Below are 13,791 nucleotides of genomic sequence, written 5' to 3' on the forward strand. Positions count from 1 at the left end.
AAATTACCCAATTACAAAAGTCTAATTTTAATTAAAGTATATTAAAAAGGATTCCTGAACATTAAAATAATCAGTCAGTGAGAACTAGCATGAGGATATACGTCACCCAATTCATCAAACTCCTGTTAAGAGTTCTGATAGGAAAGGCCACAAACGGGCTCAAGGACTGATTTGGTCTCCAGCTCTGGAATTGTAACTTTTTCTCTGAGTGCATTCAACAGTAACAGTGAGACAAGGGGTGATTGCCACTCACATGCAATTCCTTCTCACATTCAGCATAAAATGGTATACGTGAGGGCAGCACAGTGGTTAGCACTGCAGCCTCACAGCGCCAGGGACCCTTGTTCGACTCCCGGCTCGGGTCACTGTCCGTGCGGAGTCTGCACCTTCTCCCCGTGTCTGCCTGGGATTCCTCCGGGCGGTCCGGTTTCCTCCCACAGACCGAAAGACGTGCATTGGCTGTGCTAAATTCTCCCCCAGTGTACATGAATAGTAAGAAGTCTCACAGCGCCAGGTTAAAGTCCAACAGGGGGTTTATTTGGTAGCACGAGCTTTTGGAGTGCTGCTCCTTCATCAGGTGAGTGCCTGAAGGAGCAGCGCTTTGAAAGCTCGTGCTACCAGATAAACCTGTTGGACTTTAACCTGGTGTTGTGAGGCTACTTACTGTGCCTACCCGAACAGGCGCCGGAGTGTGGCGACTAGGGGATTTTCACAGTAACTTCATTGTAGTGTTAATGTAAGCCTACTTGTGACACAAACAAATAAACTTTAAACTTTTCTCTGGTGTTGGATGTGTCATTTCATGGTACACAGCGCCATCTAATGTTGTCACCAAATATTTCATGAAATCTATTCCGATGTTCAAGTTTATCAAACGCAACAGCTTCGGACTGAACTGCAGACGTTTCCCTTGATACTCTTTCTTTCACTGTGGGACAACAAATCCCTGTTTACTATCAGTCTGTTCATGAATTTTATTAAACTTTATGCTTTTGTTTGGTTGCTGCATCTTAACTTAAAAACTTAGCAGTTCACATCAAAAAATCTGCTGCCACACCAGCGCATACACTGGAACAGGCAAGCAACATTTTGGTCAAAGAAGTAAGTTTTAAAGAGTGCCTTAAATGGGCAGAGAGAACGTCACATTGTGTTGAAGTCGCAACAAAAAAGAACAGGGGGGTCCCAATTAACTCTTCTTTCAAATCTCTGCATTCAATTTATTTGTAATTATCTGTGGTTCACCCACTTCCAGGACTTTCTCAACCACAGCACCAAGACAAAACACTATGGAAGCTGTTGAAATGAAATAAAAACAGGAGATGCTGGCAATATTCAGCAGATCAGGCGGCATCTGCAGAGGAGAATCAGATTCAGACCTGTGGCCTTTCATCACAACTCATCACTTTTTTTTAGTTCTAGAACTTTATTGTTATTTCTAGAACCACCACATTATTGGCCATTGGCAGCCGTCCTTTTTATTATTCGTTCGGGGATGTGGGTGTCGTTGGTTAGTCTATTGCCCATCCCTAATTGCCCTTTGGGGCAGCACAGTGGCTAGCATTTCTGCCTCACAGTGCCAGGGGCCGAGGTTCGATTCCCGACTTCAGTGACTGTCTGTGTGGAGTTTGCACATTCTCCCCGTGTCTGGGTGGGTTTCCTCCCACAGTCCAAAGATGTGCAGGTCAGGTGAATTGGCCATGCTAAATTGCCCCTTAGTGTCAGGGGGACTAGCCACGGTAAATGCATGGGGTTATGGGAATAGGGCCTGGGTGGAATTGTGGTTGGTGCAGACTCGATGGACCGAATGACCTTCTTCTGCACTGTAGGATTCTATGATCTTGAACAGAGTGTCATGCTAGGCTATTTCAGAGGGCAGTTGAGAGTCAACCACATTGCTGTGGATCCGGAGTCACATGTTGGCCAGACTGGGTAAGGACAGCAGATTTCCTTCCCTGAAGGGCGTTAGTGAACCAGATTGGATTTTACGACAACTTTTCAAGGTTATAATTCCAGATTTTTTATTACATTCAAATTTCACCATTTGCCATGGTGGGATTCGAATCCGGGTCCCCAGAGCATTTACCCTGGGTCTCTGGATTACTGGTCCAGCGACAATACCACCACACCACTGCAAACCACCCCCCCACCACCCCGGCGTGGGTCAGAGGATTGTGGCTCAGGTCCCAGTCCATAGTCTCAAGGACCAAACCTTGGCTCACATGAAAAATAAAATAAATGGAAGTGTCCTACTGAGGGTGGCATGGTGGCACAGTGGTTAGCACTGCTGCCTCACAGCGCTGGGACCCGGGTTCGATTCCTGGCTCGGGTCACTGTCTGTGTGGAGTTTGCACGTTCTCCCCGTGTCTGCATGGGTTTCCTCCGGTGCACCAGTTTCCTCCCACAGTCCAAAAGACGTGCTGGTTAGGTGCATTGGCCATGCTAAATTCTCCCTCAGTGTGGCGTCTAGGGGATTTTCACAGTAACTTCATTGCAGTGTTAATGTAAGCCTACTTGTGACACTAATAAATAAAAAAATAAAAATAAATGGAACAGTGTCCTGGAGATTGACCTTCCAGTCCTGGAGACAATCCTGGAGGGTTGGCAACAGCATTAGCTGGGGTTGTAAGGGTGCAGTCTGCCCCATCGCCAGCAGAGGCCGGCAGTGAGGCATCGCGCGAGATTTCCCCGGCAGATCCCGCGCCTGCGCCGCTGGCCGCCATCTTGGTTGCTAGAGCCCCTGGAGCGGGAGCCGGGGGCAGAGGGAGGGAGAGGTTGTGCTGCCGCTTGGTGCGTGTCCAGGGGGTCCCGGGACGGCGTGAACTCCCGGTAATCCGTGCCCGAGAGGGAGCCAGGTGAGCTCCGGCCAGCTCTTTATTCCAGTCCCTCCAGCAAGCTTTATCTCTGTTGTATTTGCAGCATGTTTATTGCTCTCTCTGCTTTCTGACCATCCCCCACTGTGTCACTCCACACACACACACCAGGCTTACTGTCTAAAAACCTGTTCAAAATCATTGTTTGCTTGTCGAAAAACCTTCTCAGTTCTTTTATCTACTCCCAGCAGCATGTTTTAAAAGTGAACAGGCGACTTCCAGCACGACATGAGCTATATCAGTGGCTCAGGGCACTGATGACTCAAACAACAATTTATATTCCTCAGTATCAGTCCTGATTCAATGGTCAGCTTTGAGAATAAGATGTAGCAGCAACCCCTCCCCCACTTAGTGTCATCAAACAGAAATCGGCACCCATAGAAACCCGACAGTGCAGAAAGAGGGCATTTGGCCCATCGTGTCTGCAGCGGCAACAACCCCACCCAGGCCCGATCCCCGTAATCCTCCATATTTACCCCACTAATCCCTCTAACCTACGCATTCCGGGACACTAAGGGGTAATTTAGCGCTGCCAATGTGCACCTAACCAGCACGTCTTGCGGACTGTGGGAGGAAACCGGAGCACCCGGAGGAAACTCACGCAGACACTGGGAGAACGTGCAGACTCCACACAGACAGTGATACAAGCCCAGGAATTGAACCGGGGTTCCTGGCGCTGTGAGGCAGCAGTGCTAACCACTGTGCTACTGTGCCGTCCACCCCTTCCCCATTTTTGAAAAAGAGGGACATAACTAATTGGAATTACAACACTTATCAAATTGGTATTATAGAAAATAGAAGCAGGAGTAGACCATTCGGCCCTTCGAACCTGCTCTGCCATTTATTTTGATCATGGCTGATCATTAAATTCAATATCCTGATCCTCCCGCCCCTGCCTCCCATTATCCCTTGGGTGTCGATTGCCCACTCCAGTCTGGGTGGTGCTTGCTGGTCACAAAGTGCCAAGTGTGCTGATGGGCGCAGTCTGCTCTGCCTCCAAAAACACCAACAAAATGGTGGGAGAGTGCCAGGCATTACCTCTGGATCACTATTCCGGTGGGGAGAAGTGTAACGAGGTGGAAGAGTTTTGGGAGACTGTACCAGATTGCAGAGGTGTGTTAATTGAATGAATCATAGAAACCCTACATTGCAGAAGGAGGCCATTCAGCCCATCAAGCCTGCACCGACAACAATCTCACCCGTGCCCCATCCCCGCAACCCCATGTATTTATCCTGTTAATGTCCCTAGACACTAAGGGGCAATTTAGCATGGCCAATCCACCTAACCCGCACGTCTTTCGGATTGTGGGAGGAAACCGGAGCACCCGGAGGAAACCCACGCGGACACGGAGAGAGTGTGCAAACTCCACACAGACAGTGACCCAAGGTCGGAATTGAACCCGGGCCCCTGGCACTGTGAGGCAGCGGTGCTAACCATTGTGCCACCCCGTATGCTCTCGTCACTTGGTGAAAAAGGAAATACACAGCAGGCTTAGAAGAGCAGGTAATGGGATATTATTCCTGCGGAAGATTGCAGACGTCAGATCAAGAAGAAATTTGAAGATGATGGTATTGAAGTTAAAATTCTGTGAACAGGGATTGGCAAAGCAAGGGAAGACAGGTCTTGTGTCCTTTGTAGTTTCTTGCAGTCTTGGTCAGAGCAGGAGCCATACTGAGTTGAGGTGCATCTGGAAAGGATGCTTTCTATGGTGCAGCTGTAAAAATTGGTGAGAGTCTTCAGTCAATTTGACTCATTCCACAAATTTCACCGAGAATGCTATGAGCCATACCAACATTCTTACTGTAGTGTTGGGGAACTGGCCGCCACGGCAGCAATGCTGTTTCAGAAAAGCAACAGTAGCAGCTATCCAGCAGTGTGGAATATTTCCAATGTTTGCCTTGTTCACAAAAGGGACAGGATAAATCCAACCCGACCAATTGCTAATCTATCGCCAACTCTCGATCATTAGCAAAGGGGTGAGAAGTCAACAAATGTGCTTTCAGGCAACACTCACTCACCAGTAACCTAATCAGTGCTCAGCCTGAATCTAGCTTTGGGCCTCCAATCAAAGAATCTCTAACCTCTCTTTCTTTCTTTAAGATGCTCCTTAAAACTTGCCCCCTTTGAACAGGCTTTTGTTCATATACCTGGATGTCTCCATATGTCAGAATGTTCTTCATAGCATCCATGTGAAGCATCGCAGTCCCATTTCACTATGCTACTGCTGAATAAATACAAGTTGACAATTACGTGACTACCAACGATCACAGTTATGATTCTGCTCCTTAAAGGTGCTTGCTACTATTTATTTACCTCAGTCTGCCCACGTCTTTAGAATTGATTTATTTCCTCCATCTAATGACACATAGTCTTCATTCACAAGCTGAAATTTCTTTCTGGTTCAGAAGTTATTTAATTATTGTCCTCCTTTGTAGTAACAGCAGGTATCGGAAGTTATCCAACTCTTTGTCGCAATGTCGTACATGCTGCCGCATCTCCACAATGGCTGGCAAGTGGACCAGGCCATTCTGTCGGAGGAGGATCGTGTTGTTGTCATTCGCTTTGGTCACGACTGGGATCCAACTTGCATGAAAATGGACGAGGTGTTGTATAGTATTGCTGAAAAGGTAAGCCTTTGAAATCCTCTCGAGTTGCAGCAAGATTCAAGATGGCGCCGGGGACTTCTTGCGAGTTCTACCCAGCATACTCCTGAAAAAAAAACTGAACTGAGTGAACTAGACAGGTTTTTGATAGCGGCCATGAAACTAAGGTTCAATTCCAGATTTTATTCGTTAAATTTGAATTCCACCAGCTGTTGTGTGGTGTGATTTGAACCCATATCCCCGGAACCTGGCCCTCTGGATTATTAGGTCTATGACATTACCAATGTGCCACCATTTCCCTGCCCTCTCCCCCCTGTTGTAACATTCAAAGATGTGTCAAATTTAAATCTTGAAGAATGTCAAATAAAATATTTAGCATATAAATGCAGAAGTTTATTTGTTTAAAAAAAGTGCTGATATACCAGGTATACTTGCGTTTATGGCCCCTTTATAAATATCGAATGCATATGAAATTCTTCATTTTATGACCCTTTAAGTAGTCCAGTTTTTAGTTCCTGTCTACAGTTTATTCCAATAAAGTCTATAATCAAGATTTTTTTTTAGGTGAAAAACTTTGCTGTAATCTATCTTGTGGATATCACGGAGGTGCCAGACTTCAACAAGATGTACGAATTGTATGACCCATGCACAGTTATGTTTTTCTTCAGGTATGTTTCATCACAGTTCTTAAACAATTAGCGTAACTGGAAGAAATAACCCGTATCAAATTTTATTAGGATTTTGCATTTTTAGTAATCGAATGAACAGGACCAAAGTTGTACAATATGCACAGGATGGCAGTGTTGCCTGCATCGTTCTTCACAAATTGCCATCTGACTATAATACCATATAATATCATTGGTTTAACTCCTCAATTGCTATAAAGCAGAGTACTGCACTTCGTAAGTTTAAAAGCGTAGTGGCAGACTCCCTGAGAAAGCAGTTTCCCATCACCTTAGATTGACACTGGACGTAATGTAACTCCAGTGTAATTTCAAACTGAGTTTAAAAAGCGCCCTTGAGGCACTTCAGTCCCCCAGGACACTACACTTGCACAAAGGCCGCTTAACTGTTTTGAGTGCGTGGAAGTTCCTGGGCACACTCGTTCACAGTTTGACAAGCTTGCTTCCTCGCTGAGCATTCTGAATAACTTGCAGCCAACTGCAGATCAGTACTGGAGGAACCGATCTGAGATTGGTCATCACGGTATGGGTACAGTTTTGGATGCACTGGACACTTTCGCCATCCTCGGCATTGAAGATCTATTGTATGTCCTGGCTAATGTATATCCCCAGCCACATCACTAGAGGATTTCCATTCCCACAGGGTCTGAAGGTTTCTCCCATTTTGCAGCAATCGGTTTTTATAGTGGCCACCTGCATCGAATCTGAGTGACACACTAGGTGTCTGAGTGCTTGCTAACTATTAGCTCATCTCACACTCCACACACATACTTTCTCCAGAACCTGCTGCTTTGTAATTGAAAGATTTGAAACATGCGACCATTTAAACATCTATGCTATTTCACTTTGGATGGGAATTATTTTTCCAGTATATCAATTCGGTGGCACCGTGGTTAGCACTGCTGCCTCACAGCGCCAGGGACCCGGGTTCGATTCCCGGCTTGGGTCACTGTGCGGAGTCTGCACATCCTCCCCGTCCCTGCCTGGGTTTCGTCCGGGTGCCCCGGTTTCCTCCCACAGTCCAAAAGACTTGCTGGTTAGGTGCATTGGCCATGTTAAATTCTCCCTCAGTGTACCTGAACAGGCGTCGGAGTGTGGCGACTAGGGGATTTTCACAGTAACTTCATTGCAGTGTTAATATAAGTTTACTTGTGACAATGATAAATAAACGTAAACTTGGAGATATTGCAAAGAGCCAGCACTGACATAATGGGCTGAATGGCCTCCCATGATATTCTGTGATTAATAGAAATACTTCCTTGTGAGTTATTTTTCCCTGTAATAAAATTGAAAGTGTACACTGTGTGCCCAGTTCTTGCTACTGTACTGCTACATTGCAGCTAGCTTAATCTGTCACAGCCCTTGAATTCTGGACACAATACTCAGAGTTACAAATGGACCCTTAACACAAAAACACTTTGGGAATTTCTGCTAAATCAGCCATTGTGACCCTTAAAGAGCACGTCACTTTTTTAAAGAAAAACATTGTTGGTCAAGAACGACCCTTAAAAATTGTAATGTAACTCCAGTTTTGCATCACACGATGTCAAGCCTCTCTGCCAGCTCCATTAGTGGTTCATTTGTATAGTGAGTGCACAGCACATACTGTTCCTAAACCAAGCACATATTTTTGGTTATTTTCCCCCGTTGGTCTGGTCTTTGTGAACAAAACCAATACAGAGCATGCTTGAAACTAGCTCACTGTGTTCTGCTAACGCAGCTTGTAGGGTGGAATGGCTGGACCCCTGCTTTTCTCTTCCATCGGAGCAGCGCTCCAAAAGCTCGTGATTCCAAATAAACCTGTTGGACTGTAACCTGGTGTTGTGAGACTTCTTACTGGGCCCATCCCAGTCCAACGCCGGTATCTCCACATCATGTCCATGAAGGGAGCAAGTGATAAACTGGCTAAATTTTATGGTTGAGCTGTATGAAGGGACACTGTGTCAGATTCTCTTTGACGCAATGTCATGTTCACTTGAGAGACATTCTGTGAGCGAATACACATTTCTTTATCCATTCCTTTCTTCCTGTTCCAAGCTAGTTGTTTATATTAACAGTTAAATAGCGTTACAGCATTGTCACCTAAAGTGGTCTTTTACTCTTTTTATACATTACCGTAGTTCTATTAATGACCAATAGATTGATTTTTAAAACTCAAGTGCTGATTTTTTGAACAGATTAAAATAATTGGCCCCCTTTGGACCGGCTAATTATTGAAAGGTATTAAAATAAGTTGATTTGTAATTCTGTTTTCCTTGGTAACTTTTACTTTCCCTTCCCAAGATTTTTACACTTTTAAAAATTTGTTGGTGCAGTTATTGCCCATCATTAATTGCTGGTATGATGGTGACGAGCCGCCTCCATAGAATCACAGAATCCCTGCAGTGCAGAAGGAGGCCATTCGGCCTATTGAACCTGCACCGACAACAATCCCACCCAGGCCCTATCCCCATAACCCCATGCATTTACCCTGCTAATCTCCCTAACGCTAAGGGTAATTTTGCATGGCCAATCCACCTAACCCACACATCTTTGGACTGTGGGAGGAAACCGGAGCACCCGGAGGAAACCCACGCAGACACAGGGAGAGCGTACAAGTACTACACAGACAGTGACTTGAGGCTGGAATGGAACCCGGTTCCCTGGCGCTGTGAGGCCCCCGTGTTAACTTGGAATTCTGTGTGATGTAGGGACACCCACAATGCTGTTGGGGAGGGAGTTCAGGATTTTGACCCAGCACTCGTGCACCAAGTTTTAATTATGGATGAGTTCAAAGAAAATACACTACCAAGCATTTGTTTTTCAGTCCGAACTTTGAACAGCAGAAAGTTCTGTTTTAATCCTTTAACGTTTCCTTCCATGATTATTCGTTCTTTCTTTCCAGAAACAAGCACATCATGATTGATTTAGGCACCGGCAACAATAACAAGATTAATTGGCCGATGGAAGACAAACAGGAGATGATTGACATTGTTGAGACAGTTTACCGAGGAGCCCGCAAGGGAAGGGGTCTTGTCGTATCTCCAAAGGACTACTCCACCAAATATAGATACTGAGGTGTAATGGATGTTCAGCTGATCAGTTTCCTACGACCTCCATCCTGGAAGTGTCACCGTTGTACATAAAATCCCAACCCTTGGATCGCACCTGTGTTTATACATCTGCGTTGAATATCCTCGTATCTGCTACAAGATTTATGAATGGAAATGGAGATTTTTAAATCCATATCTTTATGTTGAGCTGAATAGAAATTGTTGATTTATTCTTTTTTTAAAAAGGACTCTTCTGCACTGTGCCCTGAATCTGATAATATTAGATTTTTGGTACAATAGTTGGAATATTCGACCCACTATAGTTCACCCTTTAAAATCGAAGTGACACTTGATTGGACTTGGGTTCTTTAGTCTTAATTCTGGTAGAAATCTATTTAAAATGGTTTTTGTCAGCATTCTGATTGGAAAGGTATAAGCCAGTGTTTCCTAACAGTGGTTGCGTATTGTATTTTTTTTTAACAAGCCATGTAATGGGCTAAATTTTCAGCCCACGTTGGGAAGAAATTATAAAATGTAATTATTTCAAATGTTGACGGGCATCAATGCTTAGTGTGTTCGTTCCTGGCCACACATCTAACTTTTACACAATATTTATTATGCGTGCGTGCGTCCGTCATAACGTGACATTCAAAATGCAGGGTCTTTTGTCTTTTAAAAAGGTGTGATATGAGAGCAGTTTGAGATTTATCCTGGTATGGCCTGAGCAGATGATAAGCTATTTGTTTGGGCTGTACCAACCAGTTAATTTGGAAAACAATTATTTAGATTTAATTGAAGCGATTATTGCCGCTGAAACATGGTAAACACGGTACAATTTCTCGATCAAGTGCATTCTTTCTTGTGTTTGTGAGCCTCAACTCCTGTTTACATTTTCTTTTGCTGCCACAATGTAAGTTACCTTTACAAAGGTATAAACGCCTTCATATAATGCCATCTTGTATTTCTTACTCATACATAAGTTGCGTATACATCCCCACTAAGTAATCTTGCTTAACTTCATGGACACCACTTAGGAATTAATAGAACCTAACTTTTCCTCAAGTTATGTGATCTTTTTGTACTAATCCCAAGTATTATTAGATGATTCCATGTCTATCTAGACAGAAAATTTAGTTTCTTCATAAAAAAGAAGCAATAGTAATTACACCCAAGACTATTTAAACCTAAATATAATTTTGCAGTCAAATATGTGAATTAATACTTTTATTTAAATGCACTTTACATCTCAGGGAATGTCTACAACAGTTATCTATCCGGAGAAGCACGGTGGCACAGCGGTTAGCAGTGCTGCCTCATAGCGCCAGGGACCTGGGTTCGATTCCCAGTTTGGGTCACCGTCTTTGCGGAGTCTGCACATTCTCCCCATGTCTACGTGCGCTTCCTCCACGTGCTCCGATTTCCTCCCACAGCCCAAAAGATGTGCTGGTTAGGTGCATTGGACATGCTTAATTCTCCCTCAGTGTACCCGAACAGGCACAGCCAGAGTGTGGTGACATGGGGATTTTCACAGTAACTTCATTGCAGTGTTAATGTAAGCCTAATGTGACACTAAGAAATAAATTTTAAACTATCCGATTGCACTACAGTTCTGATCAATGATGAGGGTTACTCGACTGTCACTCATGTTTTTAATGCAGGCCAGTGTAATTTAGGTAATGGTTCTCGGTTTAGCTGCTGTCTGGATGTCAACTGCTTGTGTACAGAACAAGTTCAGAGTAACTGAAACTTGCAAATTAGTGACGCCGGCAGGTGTAACAATTCAGCAGACTTCCAAGAGACATGAAGGTGAAAAGCAGCTTGTCTTTTCATAGCATCTTAACAGGAGCAAGGTTGGGGGAAGGTGATAACAGCTGGTGGTGAAATAATGAGCCAGTAACTCTTTTTGTTACATTCCCTAATCTAATCTCTGGGTGCAGACGTTGCCTCCTATCACCTCAGGGTATTGCAAAGCACCAATTTAAAAAAATAATCCAGTTGGCAATGTGGATTTTCAATCGGGGGGGAAAAAAGTCAGTTTGTTAGTGTTGTAAAACTTCTACACTTAGAATCCCTACAGTGCAGAAGGAGGCCATTCAGCCCATCGAGCCTGCACCGACAACAGTCCCACCCTATCCCTGTAACCCCATGTATTTACCCTGCTAGTCCTCTTGACACTAAGGGGCAATTTAGCATAGCCAATCAGGCTAACCGGCATATCTTTAGTGTGGGAGAAAACCGGAGCACCTGGAGGAAACCCACGCAGACATGGGAAGAATGTGCATACTCTACGCACAGTCACCCAAGGTTGGAATTGAATCCTGGAGCTATGAGGCAGCCATACTAACCACTGTGCCACCATGCTGTCCCAATCATTCCTCGATTGATGCAACAAATTGTCTTCCTTGTTACCTAGGCAGGTAACTATAGGCTGGTCAGCTTAACTTCTGTAGTAGGGAAAATGCTTGAATCTATCATCAAGGAAGGAATAGCGAGACATCTGGATACAAGTCCCATTGATAAGACACAGCATGGGTTCATGAAGGGAAGGTCATGTTTGACTAATTTGGTGGAATTCTTTGATAACATTACATGTGCAGTGAACAGTGGGGAACCTGTGGATGTGGTGTATCTGGATTTCCAGATGGCATTTGACAAGGTGCCGCACCAAAGACTGCTACATAAGATAAAGGTGCACAGTGTTACGGGTAATGTATTAGCGTGGATAGAGGATTGGTTAACTAACAGAAAGCAAAGAGTGGGGGTAAATGGGTGTTTTTCTGGTTGGCGATCAGTGGTGTGCCTCAGGGATCAGTGTTGGGACCACAATTGTTTATGATTTACATAGATGATTTGGAGTTGGGGACCAAGTGTAGTGTGTCAAAATTCGTAGATTACACAGATGGGTGGAAGAGCAAAGTGTGCAGAGGATGCTGGAAGTCTGCAAAGAGCTATAGATAGTCTGAGTGGGCGAGGGTCTGGCAGATGGAGTACAATGTTGGTAAATGTGAGGTCATCCATTTTGGTAGGAATAACAGCAAAATGGATTATTATTTAAATGGTAAAAAATTGCAGCATGCTGCTGTGCAGAGGGACCTGGGTATCCTTGTGCAGGAATCTCAAAGAGTTGGTTTGCAGGTGCAGCAGGTAATTAAGAAGGCAAATGGAATTTTGTCCTTCATTGCTAGAGGGATGGAGTTTAAAAACAGCGAGATTATGTTGCAGCTGTATAAGGTGCTGGTGAGGCCACACATGGAGTACTGTGTACAATTTTGATCTCCTTACTTGAGAAAGGATATACTGGCACTGGAGGGGGTGCAGAGGAGATTACCAGGTTGATTCCGGAGTTGAGAGGGTTGGCTTATGAGGAGAGACTGAGTAGTCTGGGGCTATACTCATTGGAATTCAGAAGAATGAGGGGAGATCTGATAGAAACATATAAAATCATGAAGGGAATAGATAAGATAGAAGCAGGGAAGTTGTTTCCACTGGCGGGTGAAACTAGAACTAGGGGGCATAGCCTCAAAATAAGGGGAAGCAGATTTAGAACTGAGTTGAGGAGGAACTTCTTCACACAAAGGGTTGTGAATCTGTGGAATTCCCTGCCCAGTGAAGCAGTTGAGGCTACCTCATTGAATGTTTTTAAGGCTAGGATAGATAGATTTTTGAACAGTAAAGGAATTAAGGGTTATGGTGAGCGGGCGAGTAAGTGGAGCTGAGCCCACGAAAAGATCAGCCATGATCTTATTGAATGGCGGAGCAGGCTCGAAGAGCCAGATGGCCTACTCCTGCTCCTAGTTCTTGTCTTCTTATGTGACAAATTGGCTAATTGTGCCTCGCACTGTAAATTGAATAATTCCCAAAGTCTGACATCCTTTCTCTGCCCTGCCAGAAATATGTTTCACGGTGTCCATGGCCATCTCCTTGTGTTCTTCCAATGCTTTGAAAGGAGTTGCATGTAATTTAGCTGAACTTTTTAACAAGTATTTCATGAATCATAGAATCCCTACAGTGCAGGAGGAGGCCTTTTGGCCCATCGAGCCTGCACTGACAACAATCCCACCCAGGCCCTATCCCTGGAAATACGTATTTACCCCATTAATCCCCCTAACACTTAAGGGGCAATTTAGCCTGACCAATCAACCTAACCTGCACATCTTTGGAGTGTGGGAGGAAACCCATGCAGACATGGGGAGAACGTGCGGCCTCCACACACACAAGTCATCCGAGGCCGAAATCGAACCCGGGTCCCTGGCGCTGTGAGGCAGCAACGCTAGCCATCCTGCTGCCCTAAAAATTGAAATTGGTACTCCATGGCTAAACTGACATTCTTAAAATGAAAGAAGAGTTTCATTTTTAAAAAGTATTATTGCCATTTTACAACCTTTTGATTTTACAGATTTTCCTTGAGATTCGAGGCAATCCAGACTGAAGTTCCAAAAGAGTGTTTTGATTTCTGCCATCCCATTTTAAAAAACTGAACTGTAAAAGATGTCCTTGTTGAAGTGGGTGAATGAATATACCGGTTCATGCAATAGTGAATCATAGGGACCAGAAGATGCAAGGAAGTCTTCTTTTTCCGTGCTGGGTTTGATGATCTCTGCC

At 44.5% G+C, this 13,791-nt stretch overlaps 1 protein-coding gene across 3 annotated transcripts; it reads left to right on the plus strand.

Annotated features, from left to right (window-relative positions):
- Positions 1-2,699: 2,699 nt before the first annotated feature.
- On the plus strand, positions 2,700-10,782 carry txnl4a (thioredoxin-like 4A). 3 transcript variants are annotated; one of them, XM_078216835.1, is made up of 5 exons: positions 2,717-2,852; positions 4,972-5,162; positions 5,307-5,498; positions 6,039-6,142; positions 9,042-10,142. In XM_078216835.1, exons 3-5 carry the CDS (start codon positions 5,346-5,348, stop codon positions 9,211-9,213), a joined length of 429 nt encoding a protein of 142 aa, XP_078072961.1. In that variant the 5' UTR covers positions 2,717-2,852; positions 4,972-5,162; positions 5,307-5,345; the 3' UTR covers positions 9,214-10,142. The 3 variants fall into 3 exon arrangements, with proteins under 3 accessions (XP_078072962.1, XP_078072961.1, XP_078072960.1); XM_078216836.1 differs by lacking the exon at positions 4,972-5,162 and having other exon boundaries at positions 2,700-2,852; positions 5,313-5,498; XM_078216834.1 differs by lacking the exon at positions 4,972-5,162 and having other exon boundaries at positions 2,718-2,852; positions 9,042-10,782.
- Positions 10,783-13,791: the final 3,009 nt, after the last annotated feature.

This window comes from Mustelus asterias, chromosome 7 (assembly GCF_964213995.1).
Source record: "Mustelus asterias chromosome 7, sMusAst1.hap1.1, whole genome shotgun sequence".
Taxonomy (NCBI): domain Eukaryota; kingdom Metazoa; phylum Chordata; class Chondrichthyes; order Carcharhiniformes; family Triakidae; genus Mustelus; species Mustelus asterias.